General features: G+C 46.3%; 1 protein-coding gene across 1 annotated transcript in view; it reads right to left on the bottom strand.

The window, feature by feature from the left end:
- Positions 1-21,155, bottom strand: part of LOC119442434 (sodium channel protein para-like) — a 216,054-nt gene that overhangs the window by 54,804 nt on the left and 140,095 nt on the right. The window contains exons 2-11 of the mRNA XM_049662144.1: positions 18,839-19,294; positions 16,948-17,153; positions 15,069-15,197; positions 14,892-14,983; positions 14,045-14,242; positions 13,556-13,616; positions 12,627-12,771; positions 11,577-11,753; positions 10,278-10,544; positions 1,783-2,196 (exon numbers count right to left, since the gene is read on the bottom strand). Coding sequence (XP_049518101.1) covers positions 1,783-2,196; positions 10,278-10,544; positions 11,577-11,753; positions 12,627-12,771; positions 13,556-13,616; positions 14,045-14,242; positions 14,892-14,983; positions 15,069-15,197; positions 16,948-17,153; positions 18,839-19,192 — 2,043 coding nt within the window. The 5' untranslated portion in view covers positions 19,193-19,294. The remainder of the gene's footprint in view (positions 1-1,782; positions 2,197-10,277; positions 10,545-11,576; positions 11,754-12,626; positions 12,772-13,555; positions 13,617-14,044; positions 14,243-14,891; positions 14,984-15,068; positions 15,198-16,947; positions 17,154-18,838; positions 19,295-21,155) is intronic.

Genomic DNA, 21,155 nt, shown 5'->3' with positions numbered 1-21,155 from the left:
TCATAAGCTGCAGAATGGGCGCAATTGTACAAGTCGTGCAGCATTGTTCGCAAGCATCCCGCCAGATTTTGCATTCCGATATTTTTTTAACGTGAGTTGGTTTTGGTGTGCATGCTGTTGAAGAAAGGAGGGGGCTTAAAAACTCGGTTGACATAGACGAGTTTGTAGGCCAGGCACAGTTTAAACATGAGAAGGACTCCACTTTTGCACCACTTTTGTCGAGGTACAACTCGTCTGCTGGGAAAACTTGTTCGTAAGCACGAAGTCTTAAATTCGAAGTTTTATTCCGGCTGTCCAGATAGCGCGGTCGAAAAATACATGCAATTTGCGCAGCTTTAATAAATGAGATTAAAAAAAAGAAAGACGGCAGTGTTACTGTTGCTCGGTTTCCAACGATTTGCTTACAATGTAAGCATTTGAGGCTAATATGTTATTTTATCCGCTACACGTCATTTGGTCTAAATATAATAGCTGAATCCTTTGAGAACAAGTCAGAGGATTCATGATAGAGTGGTTAAGGTGCAAAACGTCAATATATTTTAAGAAATTCTATAAAGCTTTTGACGGTGATCCGCCAAATTCTTCAATTGCCAGGCTCGCAGCCTTACGAATAAACGCCAAAGAAAGAAGCCTTTCAAACAGAACAACTTTTACAGGCAACATAAAAAAGTTTCAATGTGAAAATGCTTGATTGGGCATTGATATAGTTCCGGTTTTTACTGTGTGTGCAGCGAGCACATTCGCAAACGGTATTGTCAGATATTTTTATCATTAATGTCTTCTGTTAAGCTTCTCCTCATAGAATAGAGAAACACTACTGAGGTATAGTTCATATTGTTTGCGGTGGAAAGATAATAAAAAATGATGTGACATGCCATGCCGCCATGCACTGTGGGATCTGTACTGATGATAAGCAATTCAGTTTTTATGCAATGCGGAAATGACGAAGTTAAGAGAGATGCGATATTGCAATAGACACAACATTGGTTATAAAGCAAAAAAGAAAGAAACCTGATAACGAGCACGTGAGCCCGAATCGACGAAGAGGACTGGCGAGGTAACATAATTTAGAAAAACTTTCGAACCAAGTTTTTTTTTTTTTCATCGGAGCGTTCGATGGGACCAGATTTCTGGGCTAGGAGCGTACGAAAATTGTACTGCTTGGGGTATTAGCTTACACATAAAAACGGCGACCACATGAAAGCATTGGCGACCTGTATTTGGCACCGAGACGACAGTTCTGTTTCACACGGCTCAATGTCCAGGCTGTAATCAAGGCTGAGGGGCATTACAAGCGGTTGCAATTTCAAGCAAAGACCGCATAACGCATTCCGGCATATAATTACACAGTAGAGACTGCTTGGCGGGAAGTAGGAGTGGTACGTTGACGGCACGTCGGAAACACGTTCCATGTGGTTGCCGCTAAGGCACGTTGTGAGGAACAGCCTGGAGAAGATGGTTCGTCCTACTCTGGATGACGTCACGCTATGTGTTGTCTTTCAAATGCAACGTGCGGGTGCGCAGGTGAGGTCCTTTCTACAGCAGCCGACGGCGGGTGTGCTAGGACCGGTGGAGGCGATCTTAGCGTTGGCGCGGAAAGCATGATGAATGCGACAGAGGCCGGAGTGCAAGCGCATAACGAAAAGAGAGAGAGAGAGAAAAAAAAGAGGGGAGAGACCGAGATAGTAAGAGAAAGAGAGAAAGAAAGAAGAAGAGCGAAAAAGGGAGAGTGAAAAAAAGAGAGGGCGAGAGAGAGAGAGAGAGAGAGAGAGAGAGAGAGACCTCGTAGTAGTAGCATCCCTGCAGGTTTCGCGATCGCGAGCGCAGCTGGCTTTCCTTGGTGAGGACACCACCGGCGCCGGGTCCCGCGCCCGCCGCGGCGCCCCCTCGGCAGAAGACGTCCCCGCCATGCGACGTGTACGACAGGCGCGACGAGTGCGACGTGTAGCTGGAGTGCCGCGACGCCAGATTGGCGTACATGGGCAGCAGGATGGCGCCGTTGTCTTCGGACATTGGCGTGACGGCGTTGCTGTCGTCGGCGTACGGCAGGTGTTCCTGAGCGTCCCGGTACGTCTGCAGGACGAGGGGCTTGCGATCGCCCAGGCGACGCCCGTTACTGCGCCAGCTCACGCTCAGCTGACTACCGCGGCTGCCCCTACGGAGGTTAAAGGGCGAGCCGGGTAGGCTCAGGCTGGCCTGCTCCACGGGCCGACCCAAGTCCGCATGATGGAGGGAAGGGTAAGGAAGGTAGGGAGATAGACAGAAGAGAGTGAGAGGAAAGAGAGACAGAGAGAGAGAGAGAAAGCAGACAAAGCGGGGAGTCAGAGGCACTGCAAGCAACGCGACCGTCGCTAGCCAGGGAGTGAGAAGATGCGACAAGTACGCGATTATAGCTGTTCAGACGAAGTCTACACTATCGGTGAGCTTACGACTGTCATAGACCTTTTCCGGGCGTTTCAGTGGCAATTACCGTGCTCGTGTGCCTCATGTACGACAAAAATCTATCTGCATTGTTCATTAACTGCTATGAGAAGCTCTTCAGCTTTCTGCGTGACATTTGAATTGATAACATGTCAAGCCGAGCGACAAGATTGTGTAGCATTTGAGACACCCTAGTGTACCATGTCTTGTTGAACGCCTGGGAAAAATCACTGAAGTCTTAAGCTGCCCGAATATACTACACTAAATACTTCTGTGCTTTGCAAGACAAGCCAGACTTATAAAAGAATAGAAAATATGGTCAGCACATAACATTAATCGACCAACCAACCAACGACGTGGTTGCGATAAGACACAATGTACCACAATGTTCCCGTTTTTTTTTCTTTGCATGAGTGACCTATGAACGACTTCTCCCCGGCTAGCGACGGCAACACATGTTCAATTCTACGTGTGCACTGTGAACGTGCAAACCGCGGGGCTGTGAGCACCGGCAAGGCGACAGGTGTGTAACAGTGGTGTCAATGAAGTCGAAAATGTATGAGGTCGTATTGCACAGCAAATGTTACAAATTTAGCGCTTCGCCGATAGGACGGCACTGAGGAGTGTTACATATATGCTATGAGAAATGACTAAAGGAATTAATAGCCATAATTGCTGTGACTTCCAAAGCAGTGTCTGCACAATAGGTATGTCTATAAGTGTATGATAATACAGTGACAAGGTGCGAATCGATGTTTGCAGATTAGTGTGCTTCCAATTTTATGATTGTACAATCTTGCATTTGTTGTCTTCTAAAAAAGAAAAGCGATTGCTTATTTGTGGTTAAACGTATCACGATGTCTATAGTAGGCAGTAGTTGAGTGAACCGTGCGGAAGCTGCACACAGAAAACACTCTTTATTCAGAACGAGGTAAACAAAAATGCATAAACTTTTCCACGTTTCCAAAGCGTCTCGAAGTTTCGTTTTTAAGCTGCACGGCGGCTTGGACGCGTGGCAGTTGTATATATATCCTTATTCGTTGCCTTGAAACGGATATCTTTTTGATCACTTTTGAAGTTGAAGCACATCTGATAGGGTCCCAAGTAGCACGATATAATTTATTGGACTTGACTCCTCGAAATTTATTGAGAAAGAATGCTCAGAGCTGCCGCAAGACAGCGGCACCTTTGTCACATAAACAAATTTCTGTAAGTTATCTGCTTGTTCATATTCATCTTTGTTCCGGTACTATTGTTTTCCCCCTAGAAATGGGACCAATTGTCTTGTTTGATCAGAGCGTACGACCAGTTCCATTCAAACTGCCTCTACTTTTTATTTCGTGACATATAGCGTAGAATAGATTAATTTAGTAGACTAAAACGCTCGCAGCTGAAACAACTGCGAGGGAAGCAGCGTGGACTTGAAACGAAACTAAAATGTCCTGTCATTACTCAAGAAACAGTCGTTAGCTCACTGCTTAGAAGCACATTGACTGCAACGCAGACACTGTTTTTGCTCCTCAACTGAAACCCGAGCTATCTTTCCCTCGTGCCGCACACTTTACATACAAATAGTGACACCACGAATCACTTCAAAAACGTAACCCGCCAGTTCTACGACACTAGCGGGACGCCGTAGCCGCTGCATGCATCCTCTAAACTCTCAGCACAGAGCGAGAGCGGACGTTCAAGTCCAGTAGACCTAGAATCTAAACAGGCCGTACGTGCACATTTTCTTTCTTTTTTTTTTCGCACGCCGATCACTAGGCAGACAGTGCCGAAGCTCACACAAAGCGCCTCGGCACGCGAGCTGCCCTTCTACTAAGGAGAAGTCCTCCTTGCCTACGCAGGGAAGAAAACGGGATTCTACGTCTCAGCAGTGTAGAGAAATGTCAGACTGCCTGGACGTGGGGGACGCGTACAGAGACTGCTCAGGGGAGTGTCTACAGTTTGTCTCTGTCCCCGGAAAAATCTACGCGTATAGGAAGATAGAGAGAAATAGAGAGAAATAGAGTGAGAGATAGACAGAAAGAGAGAGAGAGAGAGAGCGTCAGAAAGAAAGACGCAACCTGCACCTCTACGTGGGCATCAGGATCGCTACGTCACAGGGGGGACAGGCTGGCGTCGCAGCACGGCTTCATTCCGGGGGGGCTAGGCTGTTGCGGGACAAGGGAGCGTCGCGCGTGCGTGCTTTACTTACCCTGGGCCAATGCGAAAGGGGACGTTTCTGTGACACCCGCGGTGCGAATAGCCTTCGTCACTTTTCCCATTTAGTGATGCGCTGCAAAAACATCCGGGCTTCGGGGTATCACGTGACACATGCAGGGGGAACACAGCCTTGCTTGGCCAGGTCGCCCAACACATAAAAGAGATCGCGGCACAAGAGAGAAGCCGAGAGAAGAGAGAGAGAGATTGGGTGAAGCAGCGGGAGAAACAGGGGTTCAACGCAACGCAGAATGGCGCACCCCCCAAAAGCAGTGAACGGGCAGGCGAAAACACAACAAGACAAAGCCGAGAGTCTGGCTAAAGGCGGAACGTACAGCCATGAGCAGTTATAACGCGAACACCGTCCACTGGCCAAAAGTGATGGCTGACAGCTGGAAATTGTCCGCTGTACGCTTTTGGGGTATACTCTGCGCATGCTGTGGCGGCTTAGCAATGTACGCTATACAGTGAAGAACTCCTCTGAGTTTTCGGACAAAAGGTGTGCTCAAACTTCTAGCCAAGCAACGTGCTGGTTGCTTGGCTAGAAGGTAATTTTACATATAATATTGTTATGTCGAGTAGACACTGGAGCGCAATACCCAATAAAGGCAGCCCCGACATTTAGTTATAAACGCTAATTTAGGTTTATAAAGCACACTTATAAATATACCTTGCAGGAAGATGTATAATTGAGCTAGTTGGTAGCACATACCGGGATAAATACAGCGCCGGGACTACCAGAAACGAAGAACGGACACCAGCGAGCATTAGTTTGTGTCAGTTTTTCGTGACTCGTCTTCATTTCTAGAGAGACCTGCTTTTTGAGTGAACTATGTCTGAGCTCGCAGAGTGTAATATATTCTTTCCCTGGTCTCTACAGCCTCGTGTTACTCGACTGTAGGACGTGAAGTCATGCATTACGCTTGCTACGTGGTGACAGATTATAATAGCTTTGCTTTGCCATTAGCACTGGCATGCTGCAACGACAGTCGTAGGGTAGAAATTTTTTCGTGTTCTTAGGAATAGCCAAGTAATTTTATTTCGAGTAGGCTCTCGGGCGGTAAGTTCGAAGCTCCGCTCAAAGGCCAAGCCAAACACTGAAGAACATACTCAAGATGGAAATGCGTAAATCAGGAAAGCTTGCATGCCCATCGTGATGGCATGTGGATGAATGATGTCATTGTAACTTTTTAGCAGCATTGAGCGAGCACCGTGCGAAATGTTCCGGATTCGCGTTATGTGTGCTCAAGCTTGTACAGCAGGGTATTTTTTTTTTGCAACGGAACCTTAAAAAGCAATTGGAAGCATGGATGACCAAGGGTTCTTGTAAGTGCAGTAGCACTGTGTAGTTGCAAACGTGAATATGACATATATAAACACAAGTATAAATTTTCGTGTAATGGTCTGCTTTTCAACACAAGTATACAACAGATACACACACTTGTTTTGTTTTAAATGAACACAGAATAACGTTGTACTAGTGAAACAATGGTAGTTTACTTCTATTATCTTAAATGGACAGTGTAATTCCGTTGTACGTGCACACTCGTTAGGCTTTTGTGCTCATTTCTTTAATACATTTTGTGCTGATTTCTTTAATAGAGCCAATGGACTATAACTTCGTATGCTAAGGTTTTCTTATAGAAGGAGAACCTACCATGGCAAACAAGGAATCGACAACAAAGTTTCTAACTTTCTGACGGCTCATGAGTCTTATGAATGTGATATGAAGCGTTGAAGATTTTGCATGCAAGTATCTCCAGTGCATCGGCGTGCGACAAAAAGGTCGTCTGGTAGCAGCTCAACACTCATGCAGACAGTAGTCCAGCCACAGCGGACGCAAGTGGCATATTGTGAAGCAGAGACACCCAAGCAGAGCAGCCGCATGCACTAAATGGGAAGGCACCCACGAGTCTGAAAAGAAACTCGTCGTCTCTGCCACTGGAGGCTATCGGCTAACGAGGGGGACGCTCCAGCCTCTCAGTTGCTACTGGTGTCGCCAGGGGACCTACAGGGAGCGACACTGGATACGAAAAGGGAGTGTGCCACCGTTACGAGTAGAAAAGAACTTGAAGGAACCGTCCTCGTTGCTGATATGCTCGATGGCTGCATTGTTCCGCACCAGGACGTCCGATGAGGGGGGAGGGGGATGTGATGCAGAACAAGTTCTATACAGTATCACGACACCGCTACAACAGCTACGGGGGGCAGTCTACGCAATCCACTGTCGCGAGGGCAAGTCAAGTGCTCGCACCCAATACACGGGCATCAGAGCAGGACGCCGCTGCATACTTTTATAAGCAGCTTGCCGTACAAATGCAAGCATGTTTCTTTCACTTCTACTTCCAAATCCTAGAGAAACGAGCGGCTGCTGTTCCTGCGTTTTTAATTTTAGAGTTGTTACAAGGATTTGCGGGCAGTCTAGGAAAACACTGTTCGTTATAACCAGCCGTGTGCAATTTTGCAAATGACCGAACACATGGGTGCTCGCTCGCACTAAATGCTGCACGTCGGCGCGGTAGCAATAGTCGGAAACGCAGGAGGCGTTTAATACCAAATAGACTTTATCGGATGCAAGCGTTTTGACGTTCTTTAGGAGTAAAGCTTTAAATAAATTATACAACAGCTTTAGAAAGCTAAAAGGTAGGCGCAGCTGACGACTAGTAGAAAACAGTGTTAGGCTGTTAGGAAAAGGTCTGGGAATCAAAATGGAACTAAACTTTTTACATACAAGGTGTCATACGACGGATTTGCTTCGTAATACAGACATATGGCAGCACGTTTCCTGCGATACCATAAAGAAGAAATGATTTCTTTTTTTTTACAACACTTTTGCGCCCTTTCGTCACGTGGCAGGAGGGAATTGTCCACGGCTGGTTTTTTGAAGGAGCACGTCGACGTGACAAATAAATAGGCATGTCTAGTCTAGTTCTAGCTAAGCACTAAGCTTGCACAATATTCTACGACAGGACAATGCTAAGAACCACACGAAAATAAAAAAAAGTACAGAAAAATGAAAGGCGAAACCGAACAAGCTCTCCAGCCACACCAGTAAGAAAAAGAAAGCAGAAATCAAATTGAAGACTTAAGATAAGTGAAAAAGTGAAATCAGTTGAAAAACACGGGACTAGTCCACACCGGCAACGAAAGCGCAAACTGAAGAGGGACAACACACAAACTCAGGCCGACAAGTGAAGAGGGTTCCCCGAATAGAAGGGACCCCCTTTCCCGATACTCACAAAGGGACTGCTATAACGCCGCCCTAATATCTGCAAACAAACAAAGAGTTTTTGAACCCACGTGTTGGTCAGCGGGGCGCAGTGTCGCGCGTCGCATGCGTGCGGCCAGCCTTCTCACCTGAAAGGCAAGCCTTTTGCTTTGTACACAGCTTTTGTTCGCGTGCGCGACTGAACCTCGTTATAACGAACATTATGAAATAGCGAATTATTTGGCACAGCAAGTTAAATGACCATAGTTTGGTGTTAAAACATTTTTTAACGAAACCTGAATCTCAATGTTTACCATGCGAGGTGTAGGTCATAGAAAACTTCTCTTTTCTTACACCGAGATCATTACCGAACGTACAGAGCGATAAAAAGGCTGGGACCTTACGTAGCGCCAGCATGGGTGGAAGCTGACATCGGAACATCTGGCGACTCGAAGCTCAGCTCAAAATACTTTTTGGAGCTGCGAACTCATCTCGGCATATCATGCTCACTATCTTTAATGCAGCTCTGTGTGGAAAAATAAGTATGCCAGTGTTTGAAGATGGTTTAGGTTATGAAAAGCGCATTTTCGAGCGGTTCCGTGTTTATTCGTGATCTGATGCGTTTCATAAGAGCCCAATTGCAGGCCTGTGACGCTTACTATTGTCGACTTTTTTCAACCACTCTTTATGACAATGTTATTACTTCGACGATAATTCGCTTATAACGAGGTTCCACAGTATTCCGACCAATAAACTTCAAACTGTGACGACAAAAGGAAGTATTATGGATCATTTTCTTTGTAAGCTGCTCAGGTCATGTTTGAAATATCTGGCATCTCAGTGTGCAAAACACGTCAATTCTAAAATGAAAGACTTGACTAGACAGCGCTAGACTTCGTTATTTCTGCAAGAACATGGGACGGGACAGGGAGCACAGCGAAACTAAACACATCGTAAAAATCACGCTAAATTGCTGATGACTGCATTAGAATTGAGATGCCGCAAACTTCAAGCTTAAGGCATACTATCTTACTAAACCTGCGTTCTCGGTGGCGAAAAGAAGGGGTACTGCAGTTCTGACGTGCTCTCAGACGAGCTTCAAAAATGCAGTAAATGTTTGCTCCCAACCTGTCTCAGCAGGTTACGTGTAAGAGAAAAGCAAGGACAAGGCAACTTAAAGCGATGTATCACTCATTTACTGGATGTGAAGTACAGCTTATACAAGGACCATCATTCTTCTCCAGCTAAGGGCGCTCAAAGGAAGAGCGTGTAACACTGACAACAGTTTGTTTATGACATTTCCTTTCCTATTTTGTGCTCTGTGTATTCGGATTCCAGCTAAGCCGGCTATGCTTCGCAGAGACGTATGATCAAACTTAACGGCGAATGCTCAGTACATCATGTTTGTCCAGAGAACCAGGAATAAGTAGCGGTAGAGAATACATCGGCAGTTTATTAAGGCGGGACTTGCCAATATAGTACTTTTTGGGGGGAGCAATCACCTGCGGATGCCCAGGTGCTCTGTGCCACAATTTTGTGTATGTAGGCTTGGTTGGGATGCGAAAGGCAGCGGCCTTCGATAAATTCTGTGACTTTTTGCTTCGAGAAATTAGACACAGAGAAAGCTGTATTCCTAAAGGAACGAGGCCCTTAGGGTTCACATGCGGCAATAGTAAGGGCTATTACTGCATAAAACTTGGGCAGGTAAGCAGAGATAACGCCTAAACGTTGCTTTAGGCATGCGTGTACCTGAACAAGTGGTTGAGACATTACGTTTCATATGACATCGTAATGCTTTTGCTTATAGATTCAAAGGTTCATAATGAAATAAAGCTCGAACCTAAGGACACATAATTAATTGCTTTGATCAAATGAGTTGTGGAAATGCAGCGGTGACTTGTGTCCTGTCAGAGCTCGCATTCGAGATAAGAGCCTTCGAGCCTTCTTTTAAATGCGCAACTATCGGTAACGAAAGACCGTGTCTTCGTAGCATGTGTAATAGTGTAAGACGTCGCTTGTCCTGAAGTTTAAGTAAATACCGGAGGCTTAACCGTCATTGTGTCCTGAGCAAACTTGACTTATGGTCATGCAATGGAGCTGTAATTCTATACTCAGCAGTCCCAAGCTATGGAAGGTAGGCAGAACTTCTGCCAGTCATTCCTCGCCGTATCGGAGCAATGGCCATGCCGGAAGGGCCTCACAATAAAGCGACACGGGAGGTTTGACCAAACACGCTCAGTTACCTAGGAGCTTTCCGAAAGAACAGCTCATGGGACCAGCTATGCAAGCACTGCAATTGCCTTGATCTGAAGGCAAATTTTCGTGTCTTGCTGTGGAGTTTTCCTACAGCTGAGCGAAAGCGCACCCTAACACGCGTCGTCGTTAGCGTGCGTGTGTTGTGCAGCGTAGAAAGGGTGGGAGGACGTAGGATTACCTTCCGCACCTTAGAGTTGGCGGCGGAGCGTGGCCGCGACTCCGGGTAGCAGAGGTCGTCTAGCTGCTCGGCCGCCGCGTCTGCGCTCCTTAGGCTCGCCCGCTCCCGGAGGTCCCTGGGATCCTCAGCGCCCCGGTCCTGACCCACGAAGAGCTCGTACGAGCGGCACGAGAACTCCGAGGGGCTCTTGACCACCTGGCCGCCGCCGTGGCCGTTGTCGCCGGTGTCGTGCGGCCGACTATGGCCGGCCGCCAATTCGGCGCGGGCCTCTTCTTCCTGCGATGTGGAAAACAGACAGTGAGCGCGCGGAAACCACTTCTGTGACTGTCTCGAAGAAGAGTGCGTGCTCAATGAAAGTGTGGTGTTTAATTTCCCGAAACTGCACAGTGAGTTGTGAGGGACGCCGCTGGGGCGGAGGGGGGGGGGACTCCGATTTAGTTTGACCCCCTGGGAGTTCTTTAACGTGCATCCAAAGTAGGGTACACCAGCGTTCTTGCATGCCATCGCATTTGGAATGCAGCCGCCATGGCTGGGATCGAACCCCCGACCTCGTGCTCGGCAGCGCTACGCCATAGCCACTGACCCACCACGGTGGGTGAAGAAAAGTGCATCTACAAGAGGCAGAGTAAGGACAACACAACCGTAACTGCGGAGTTTAGGGTCGGCCTAACGGGCCTCGCAGATGTATGCTTGTCAAACAAGAAGACAACAAGGCACACGACGCAGATCGTTGCCTGCGTTTTGATAAGTATAGGTCTGTAAAATGATTGCGTCGGGCTGTTTCCTTCTTTGTCCTTATCACATGGGCCAGGCCTTGCAGTGGTAGAGCTTTATATAGACGAATAGACCCCCCCCCCCAACCACCACCAACAACATCAAAAAAACATCAACAACAACGTTAACAACACGGTTTGTTAACATATCTACGTGTTTACCCTATTCATTGCCATTTCAATAAAATTAAGTTCTTTTGCCCCATCGATATTTATATAAAGCGTGTAGTATCGCTTCTGAACACACAGAGTCCCCAGCAGTTTACTTTAATTCCTTAAGTACAACGTTAAGTCACACGGCTACACCGCGTTGTACGTCTGCAAGCAACCACTTTTGTCAGTGATTATAGTTTGGTTGTATAACTATTGAAACGGCATTTGCACCATAATAAAGCGCATTTGTCCAAAACGATGGATACCACAGTGCTCTAGTTTCCAAATGGCAGAAGGTTCGGTCGCGAAGAGGGCGTTATTGAAAGCCTGCTGCAGCGTTGGGCGAGACAACAAAGACTTGAAAACATTGAGCTGTACTCACGGCCCGCATGGCTTCTTCGAGAAGGCGGTCCTCCTCCGCCTCCTCTTCGGCCTTCTTTTGTAATTCGTCATACGACATGGCTACGATAGCCAAGATCAGATTCACTAGATAGAAGGAGCCTAAAAATATTATCACCACGAAAAAACACATGTGCCAGGGACCCGCCGCTCTTAGCACCTGTTTGGAAATAAAAGGTGGGTTGGTAGGAGGAGAGGAAGAACAGGGAAAGAAATAACGGCATGTTTAGAAAGAAAGAGGTGCAAAATAACAAAAACAATCTGAACCACTACAGCCGGTAAGTGTGACAGTTGGACCGCATGAGGCTTTTGTTCAGCAATGAGGATAGGCCGGAGTTGAGAGACAATAACTTTTTACATCACGAAGGCAAATAGTAAATGCGTGCGCCATTATTGTGCCGCATTGTCACTGGAAAGAGTGCCTCTAAAAACCACTTATCCACCTTCGCGTTCTGTGCCGTTGTTTGTTTTTTTCAGTAATAATAAAGCGATTTGTGTCTATATATTCGTGCGCGTGGTTAATAACCTAGCTTAGCATTTTACTAGAAAATTGGGTCGTTTGACATCTCGAATGACATCCTTCGTGCTTCTATGGGTGACATTCTCAGTTAATTTTTAACGATGATTGTTATCAACATTCACAAACGCACTGACACGTGCTCAAGCGCTTGACGATTTTGTCGATGTCATTGTTTACTTCTTCATAACATTACAAAAAATATTGCCCACAGAAGTGCTTTCCGCGCTAAAGCCTACTGACGTAAAAGACAACAGGAATTGCAAGACAGAATAGCACATTCTAACATGTCAGTACGTATCATATTTGGTAGCTTCAGTATCACCAATATATTTTCTTGAATCAAAGCTGCACAGACCGGTTCTCTGATGTTATACGCTAATGTCGAGGACACTACGTACCACTTGATACACAAATAAGTCAAAGCTGCGTTCTTTTGGATTCCGTAGTGAACACACACCTGTTTTCTCATACGTTCGGAATAAATCAAAGTATGATGCAGAAGATGTAACTCACCATTTGATACAATAATTCCCAAGCATCTTGTGTCATTAACCTGAACGCCGAAAGAAAGGCCCAACCAAAAGTGTCGAAATTAGTGTAGCCATAGTCTGGGTTTTCTCCTATACCCTGCAGACACATGTAGCCCTCTTGACATTGCCTGCGAAGAGAACGAGAGAAATATATAGCTACTGAGGGTGCACATGTTGACCAATGATGCTCAAGCAACTGGCGCTCGATAAGCTAACATTACAATACGCATTCTTTGCTGGTACGGTTGGCTCCCACGATAAAATAGACCAAGGCAATTTACCAGCTACTTTGATTCTGTTGCCTGACGGTTATGAAAAAAAAGAACAACTAAAAGAAAATCCGAAAGTACGCTCTTGTATTCGATCGCCATTTCTGACGCTGAAGTCTTCCGTGGGCTAAACGCTGCTGAAGCGGGTACATTGCAGGTAACTAGGTTGTACAGCGCTTATATTGGCATGTACTTTTTTTCTTCTAATTAATGTGCGCAGGAGATATCGACTTCATAGGTGGTGCCGGCTACTTGTTTACTTTACGCGTAGACGCATAGAGACGTGCACGTCAGTGCAGTAATTTTTGCGATCAGTTTTTCATTAGCGCCGCTGGCAGATATAGCGATGCGCTGTAAGAGGAACCGCATTTGCGGGCTGTGTTAATATCGCTACAAACTTAACAGCACAATTATGAGCGTTCCCGAAACATCACGCATCGATCGGTCCGCCAGCAGCGTTTATTGACGCGCCTTGCCGAAAGACAGAAAATTGAATTACGGACAATGTTAGTCGCGTCCGGTGAACCGTTAGGTACCTCAAGGACTGTATACGCTACAGACGAAACTGGTTGTGGTGTAGTAGCATACGGACTAACAAGCTTTATCAACGCAGGGTGCAGAATATGAGAACAGGAGTGCTTACTTTGCACCACTCGAATTGCCACACAATGGATACATGCCATCATCATCAGTTGCCCAATTTGCTGAAAAACGGAAAAAGAGAAGAGGAGGCGTCAGAGAAGCGCCGGCAAAAGCGTCTCACGATTACTTTCTTGCTTTCGGCACGTGACCATGCCTTGAGGCGAAGCAGAGTGAAGAATGAGCATAAGAAGAAGAAGAAGGAGAAGAAGAAGAATGATAAAACAAATGAGAGAGCATAAGGACAGAGGTGTGTAATAAGGAAGGGAGTTTGCTCCAACGGTAAACAAGTACACGGCGTTTATGACGCACGAGATTGCCTTCACAAGCATACACGGCATGTGTATGCGTTGTCGCGGGCAAAGAAGCAAAATAAGAGCACGCAATTTTCACAGCAATCTCTGTATAGCTCGTTGAGGACGAACACGTGCACTGGCCGCGGAGCCAAACGGGGCAAAGCAAAGAAGGCGAGCAGCCGGCGTGCGATACTTACTTTCATTCTCGATGAAACTTGCATATTCGGCATGTGAGAGATTGGTTGGGGGTATGAGTACGCATTTTTGCGTCAGTACCCCCATGTATATTTGCAATCCAAGTAAGGCAAAAACCGACAGTGAGAACATTGTCAAAATGATCACATCTCTGAGGTTCTTCACAGACTCTATCACCGCTCCTACGATAGTCTTCAGACCTGCACAGCGTGGAAGGAAGGAAGGCCAAATCGGGACTCGTTAGAATGAAAGAAGCACCCGCGAAGTGCACCGTTCGTATGAGCTCTCTGCTAAACACAGGTCTGCGTAACAGCGAAAAAGGGCTAGGGGACCACAAAGAAGAGGCAGGCATTTTGAAAGAACATGAATATAATCTCAGGAATTCAGTAGAGCAGAGAGGAAGAGCTCTAAACAGCCGAGAGCAGTCTAGAAATTTTTGCAAAGAGATCACGGTGAACATATGCCTCATATTGTCCTTCGACTTGAATCGATGTCAAATCTCCAGTTTTCGCATTCCGCATACATTCTTGCGAAGCCTCAAGAAAGCGTTAGTTGAGAACATTGAGTTGAGTCGTAGTTGGGTCGTAAGGTAACCTGCCTTTAGCCACACAACGGGCATGTGAATAACAGCTATGAGCTGCTTTTTGCGCTAGTTCTGTGTGAAAGCAAAGATTACTTAGGATGACAAATCTCTCGTTTCTTATAGCATTAAATTGTGTAATAGCCATTCTGCGCTTCACTTTGGGTACATTTGATTTTAGCGCAAATTTCCGTGCTTGGAAACGGCACTTCTACATTGTTTAGCGTGCAACAAACAGATGATTACGGAAATCCACACAATAGACTTACCAGGAACTATGGCTACGGTTTTCAAGGCTCTAAGAACACGAAAGGTTCGCAAGGCGCTCAGGTTCCCCAAATTAATAAACATTGTAACATACCTGCAAGAAGAAGTAAACATGTCAGTGCGGCTAGTAAACGTAGCTGTTTTAAAACAATCAAAACAGAGATGGCGGAGATACTCACGCTAGAGAAATAACAACAAAATCCAACCAATTCCATGGATCTCGAAGATATGTAAATTGTTCTAGAATAAATCCTCGAGCCATCATTTTGATAAATGATTCAAACGTGTAGATTGTGGTGAATATCGTCCTGAGAGAGAGAGAGAGGAGAGAGAGAGAGAGAGAGAGAGTGAGAGGATAAGAGCTTGTTCTTTAATTATTTGTATTTAAGTTCATGATAGTCACGAGATGTTCGCATATTTAAGTGGCGGAGGCTACAAATTCTCACATAACATGAATAGAAAAGAAAAAAAAAAAGATATGCGTGAGTAAAGTTCACTTATTTGAGGTGACAGTAATCACATATGTGCAGCTAATAAACTTCGCGTCAGCACTTTCATTACATTGCTAGAATATCCATAACACCGAAATTGCTTCCATTAATAAGGTACAACTTTCTCGCTGTTTGGTTTCGTTATGCATCACCCTTAACTGCACAAGCAGTTGCATAATTGATTTCAGTTTTCCGCCACAATGAAGATTATGAAAGTAGTTGTGAATTTTTCACTGTTTTTTCACTGTGGGATCTATACCATAAGTTACGGCGTCCATATTTTGTTGTGGGAATACCGTATTTTCGAACTGGCCCAAAATATGTTATGCGTATCTCCTGTCAAAGCAGACAGTCATTGGAAAGCAACTCGGCCATGATAAGCGCGTCTTGGCAGAGTTACGTTAAATGAACATGTCAGCGCCCGGCTCACTCGCCCACTTTTCATCTCGATATTGCCGCAAAATTTTTAAGCAGCACACAGTTTAGGAGATTACAAAATATTGCTGTCTACAAAAGTCTGTGCTATGCCTACCGTTGTGCCGTCTTTGTAAAGCTAGATACGAAGGGCCGCATCTTAACTTTACACTGGAGTACTTAAAAAAAAAAAAGAAATGCTTGGAGTATCTGTTAGTGCGTTCCAAACGAAAAACAATGCTATAGTATGCGGATGCTTCAATGCGTTAGTAACAATTTTTCCCATATTATATACTTGAAGTAGCACTTAACGAAACAAGTATGTATGAGAAAGCAACAACATTAATAATTCCTTAGCATCATTTAGGGGAACCGATTTACGATGTGACCTATAGAACCTCGATAGAAAAACAAACTTGCGATGGGAAGAATCAGGCCCATATCTACAAAGTTTGGCTTACGCAAGGGCATTCCTGATTAGCGTTCAGGCGTTCTCAACTCATGATAGCGATTGGCGTGATAACGGAAAGACCGCCTCGACTGTGGCGATCTTTCTGCCAGCGTAAGTTTTCATGAATACGGGAACTGAATCAAGCATATCCCAATTTTACGCGCAGATGGCGAAAATTTTCTGCTATTGGTTGGCCACCGCGCCATCATGTTGTTACGTGAAGCACAGTAGGCAAACTATTTACAAGGTATATTTACAAGGAGTAGCAAGCACTGGTCAACATGGAAGCCAGCCGACATCAAACACGACACGTCGTCGTCTTCAGATCAGCCAGAGACCGGTTATGGGTACGTCCCACTACATCGAAGTGTCAACATTATCTTCTTCGAATAGTGCGTATCATTATTGTTTGCTGTCACGAGTAATTAATCGGCGTCTGTCTGTACAATTTTCTCCCGCCTCAAGTCAGCCGAGGATACCGGGGGGCGAATTTTGGTACGTGCAGCATGCTACCCTAAATAGTCATACCGTTTTTTTAAAACGCGCAGACGCACGCGTGGCCTGTGGGAAATGAAGCGCCGCCGTTTCTGGTTTAGTTTGACTCATGTTCTTAACTGCATTCTTCATTGCGAGTGGTCGTGTAAGCTCACTGAAAGTCGCCTCTGGGACAAAACAAGCATCGCGTAAGTCAATGCTACTCACTCTGTTTGTTCAATTTTGTCGTTGCTGGGCATGGTCATGAGGACGCAGTTGACGAGAATGGTTACGATGACAAAGAAGCTGAAAAGTGGGTGCACTAGGATGCAGATGGCCAGTCTCCTGACCGGGTTGAAGGGGCTTAGCAGAAACAGCGCATTCGTCGAGCTGAACCGAAAGATGTCCTTGCTCTTGCTCACGACCACGAACGTCTGCAAAGAAGCAGAGCAGTCCGGCAAACTCAGCAGATGGGGAAAAAAATGCAATCCTGGCACTGGGTTTGAGACACTCCCGAAGATCCTTCTACTGTCCATGTTCTAGATTTATGCACCGCTATTCAGGGATAAACTACGGTTCTACCACCATTTGAGGAAGAGATCGTTTAGTTTTGAAATGCAACTGCTTACAACAGAATCGCAGTGTTGTTAAAGCAGAGGAAATGACACAGAGAGAAAAGCCGTTTGCTGTGGAAGTAAGTAACTGCACGTCGCCACACAGGGCCGGTATATAACATAAGGATTCCTTTGCTCGATTGTGTTCCTTTCTTATCATCAGCATTTCAAAGCCGGGCGATCCCGGTGATAATGAGGGTGGAACGCGGCTCGAACCACTGACGAAACGCGAAAAGGAATCACACCGGAATAAAATTATTACATTATCCCGACCTAGTAAATGCTTGTCTGTGCTCGCTTTCCCCTACAGCGTGAGTACACCGAATTTGCCTTTAATAAACCCAAAGAAAGAAAAAGAAAGAAAGCGTAAGTGGAAACATTGCCGAAACCTTGTAAGTTTAGGTAGGGTGAGTGCGTTGTAGATGAGGAACATCGCTGGCCCTGTTCTTCAGCGGGATGTCGTAGCCAACTTCGATGCCGAAATGCAAACCCGCGTGTGCATTTCATGCACAGAAGTGTTTAAGATGCAGAAGATGCAGCATGTAGAATTTTTTAAGCTGCGACTACGCGCAACCTAGCGGCGTATTTGGCGCTCCTTCTTACTTACGTAGGCCCGTGCAATAATAAAAATCTCAAACAGAAATCACAACAGCTTGACCAATCGAGGCAAGACGTGGCTTGAAATCAACAGTGGCGTCCGTTACTTTTTTTATGAGCTATTGTAGCGCACCCCTCGGCTCGGATTCCAGGTGGCGCTCACAGCTGGCCAAGAAATAAGAAAACTGAATATAGACAGAGGGTGTGCGCTCAGTTATCAGTTCTGCAGACTACTTGTCAGTTGTCTTTTCGTTCGCGCTCTATAGTAAGTTGCACTGCTTTATGTATGAGGTGTATGAGGGATTTTCGCACACTTTAGTTTTCTGGGCACCAGCGTCTTCTGAAAAGCTGTGACAATTCGCGTGCTAGGTGATCTCCTGTTCCGAGATAGAACCACGGTAACTGGCACACTTGTGTTAGCGGGAAAGGCAGAGTGCGCGGCGGTCTTGTCTACGGCTTCCGGCACAGCACCAGCACAGGCACACAGCTACTGTCAAGGTGTCTTTCACAGCCCCTCACCCACCATCTCCCATAACAGTATCACGGAATTCCCGTAGTCAGCGTAGCCCGTTCAGCGACTAATTGAGCGTTCAGTCAATCAACCGCACGAGTTTGATGAAAGATAGGAAACTGGGCCTGTATTAAAAAAAAGCTCTTATGCTACAATGCTTTGCAAGAGAAAAATTCCAGCCAATCATGATGCTGGACCTACTGTCTCTTAGCGAAGGCAACCAGCCAATGGTGAAGAGCACTTACGAACGAAGAGCTTTGTGAATTCAGCCGCAGAAAACGAGAGGAGTGATAAGGGAATGGATACGGTGGAAGGGGTAAGGGCGAATGAATAAAGGAGGGATTTAAGGGAGTAGAAAAGGGATGAAGTGGTATGTGAAAGAAATTCGTGCGTGTACCCTCTTGTTCTCGTAGAACTTGTCGATGTCTTCGATGGGCGTGGCGATGAGCTCGGGCGGGAAGTCGTTGATGATGCGCTTCGGCAGCGGTCCGCCGGCCTCCAAGTCCGGATCGGCGTCCCTGTTCTCTCGCGAGTGGTGCACGTAGTCGTCGCCGGCCGGGATGCCTTCTTCTATGCGCTGGGCGATCAGCGCCTTCCGTGCAGCGTCCTCGGCGATGCGCGCCTCCTGGGCGGCCAGGGACTCGCGCGTGAACGGCCGGAACAACTGGACTGGTTCCTCGGGCTCCTCCAGCTCGCGGGGGGCTCCCTCGTGCGACGGCGCGGCGGCCGACGCGGGTTCGCCGCGCATCATCGCTGCGGGCCGCCCGGGGAAGCCCCGCCGCCCCCTCCTCGGTCGCCGCCGCGCTGCCCGCCGCTGCTGCTGCTCTTGCCGCTGCCGCCGCGGCCGCTACGCCTGCGCGGAAGGAAACGGGAGACATTTAGCCACTTGCCGAGACACAACTACCATGCCAGCACACAAGTTAAGTGCAGTATACGTGGGTAAAAAGAAAGAAGACTTCACGCAAAAACTCCTCTGGGAGTTATCTAAGTATGCGTAAGCATTGTGCCACTTGCTCATATCGACGCAGCCCGAGGTCATCATCAATGTTATGAAACTTTATCCGACCAGTATAAACGACAGCGCTGCGGCGAAGCCAGGTGCGCTGATGACGTTCCGATCATTATAAGTCGTCATGATGAACTGTAATAAACCATATTCCGGTGGCGGCTGAGTATGGCGCAGCCGCGCGGTCCCTATATTGAAAGCGATCTGAGACGGGGACAGAGTGCGCCGAGAGCTGATAGCTTCATGTGCGCTGTGTTCTCGCCGCTTAGTTCGCGTTCAAGCGAGATGCAGCACAAAGGTCAATTCGCTCGATGCTGCGGGCCCTATCTTGAAATCGATCATCTTACGTGACGGGCGGACAGACGGACACACGGATAGGTTTCCTCGTTGGGTAGGCATAGTAATGCTTACGCATTTAAAAAGAAACATAGGGACCACCACACGCCACAGTACGAGAACATACACTGAAGGGTGTATGATTGGGCTTGTTGGTAAAACATGCTTCAAAGTTACAATTCCCTCCTAAGAACGCTTCACTGAAATCATGCACTCTGTGTAGTTACAAGTGTAGTAAACATCAATGTATTTGCCGTTGTTGGCTCAACACAAGTATACCGGCGATAAAGGTTGCAGTTGGTGACAGTGGCGTAACAAGGGCAATGCGTTACCTTGTCAATGTCAAAACACCCACAGAAATTGCAATATGTCCTATGAGAACAACTGAACGCAGATTGCGAGCATGGTCACAACACATCCCGAAATTCAGACCAGTTTGAAAACACGTGTGGAATTAAGACCTGGTTATGCTACTGCTTAATGACAAAAACAACAACAAGGTTAAAAAAGCCATGTTGATGAGAGTGACAGAGTGATTTAAAATAAAGACGTCAGCCCCGAAAATTGCAGGGCTTGCTTCTTGAGATAAAAGTGATTGAAGTGATGTGAAAGGAAGGATGATAGCCAGATAAAACAAAAACAGAAAGGAGAAATAATGCACAAGATAAAGGCAAAGGTGATGATGCAGCGCATTCTTGAAGACTAAGTTAGAAAGGCAGAAAAACACAGGCATTTGTACTATTCATGGCAAACAGATCAGACTGGGCAGGTGGAAAACTTCTGATTCTGCTAAAGCTCATTTAATGTCCAGTGGACTTGAGCCCTCATCGGAACCCTCGAATAAACAATGCTCACTTCTGTCTACACCGTTCGTTTCGAATATGTTGCCTGTAGGACTCAGCATCTCACGTAATCATTGCAGTGTGCCCTGATGTCATGTCATCAAGGCTGATTGAAAAACCAGGAATCTCAGGATAAACCGGGTTAGTTATATGACAACATGAAAAAGAAACTTTTCAAGACAACTGAACACATGCAAGATGAAGCATTGCTGCTAAATGAAAAAGATGGTTCCGCGGAATGCAGACAGGGGCTTTTTAGGCCACTAAGAACATTTAGACGCAGTGCGCACTCCGACTGACTTCGAGGCAACTTTCACTATAGTAACATTAAAAGTGTCAATGCGTTGTCCCGCGCACATATTCTTGGTGAGGTTCGCACCCCTCATTGCAATAAGATCAGACTATAGATGTTCATCAATATATTGCATTTACCGCGACAGCGTGGTTAACCCACATCATCTGCCATTGGTTTATGGATTCTGTCAGTGCGCGTTACCATTTATGCCATGGTCATGTATAGGACTTCAACT

Source organism: Dermacentor silvarum, chromosome 2, assembly GCF_013339745.2.
Source record: "Dermacentor silvarum isolate Dsil-2018 chromosome 2, BIME_Dsil_1.4, whole genome shotgun sequence".
In the NCBI taxonomy this organism is placed as follows: domain Eukaryota; kingdom Metazoa; phylum Arthropoda; class Arachnida; order Ixodida; family Ixodidae; genus Dermacentor; species Dermacentor silvarum.
Note: the sequence above shows the minus strand (reverse complement) of the source record. Positions and strands in the feature narration are given on the sequence as shown.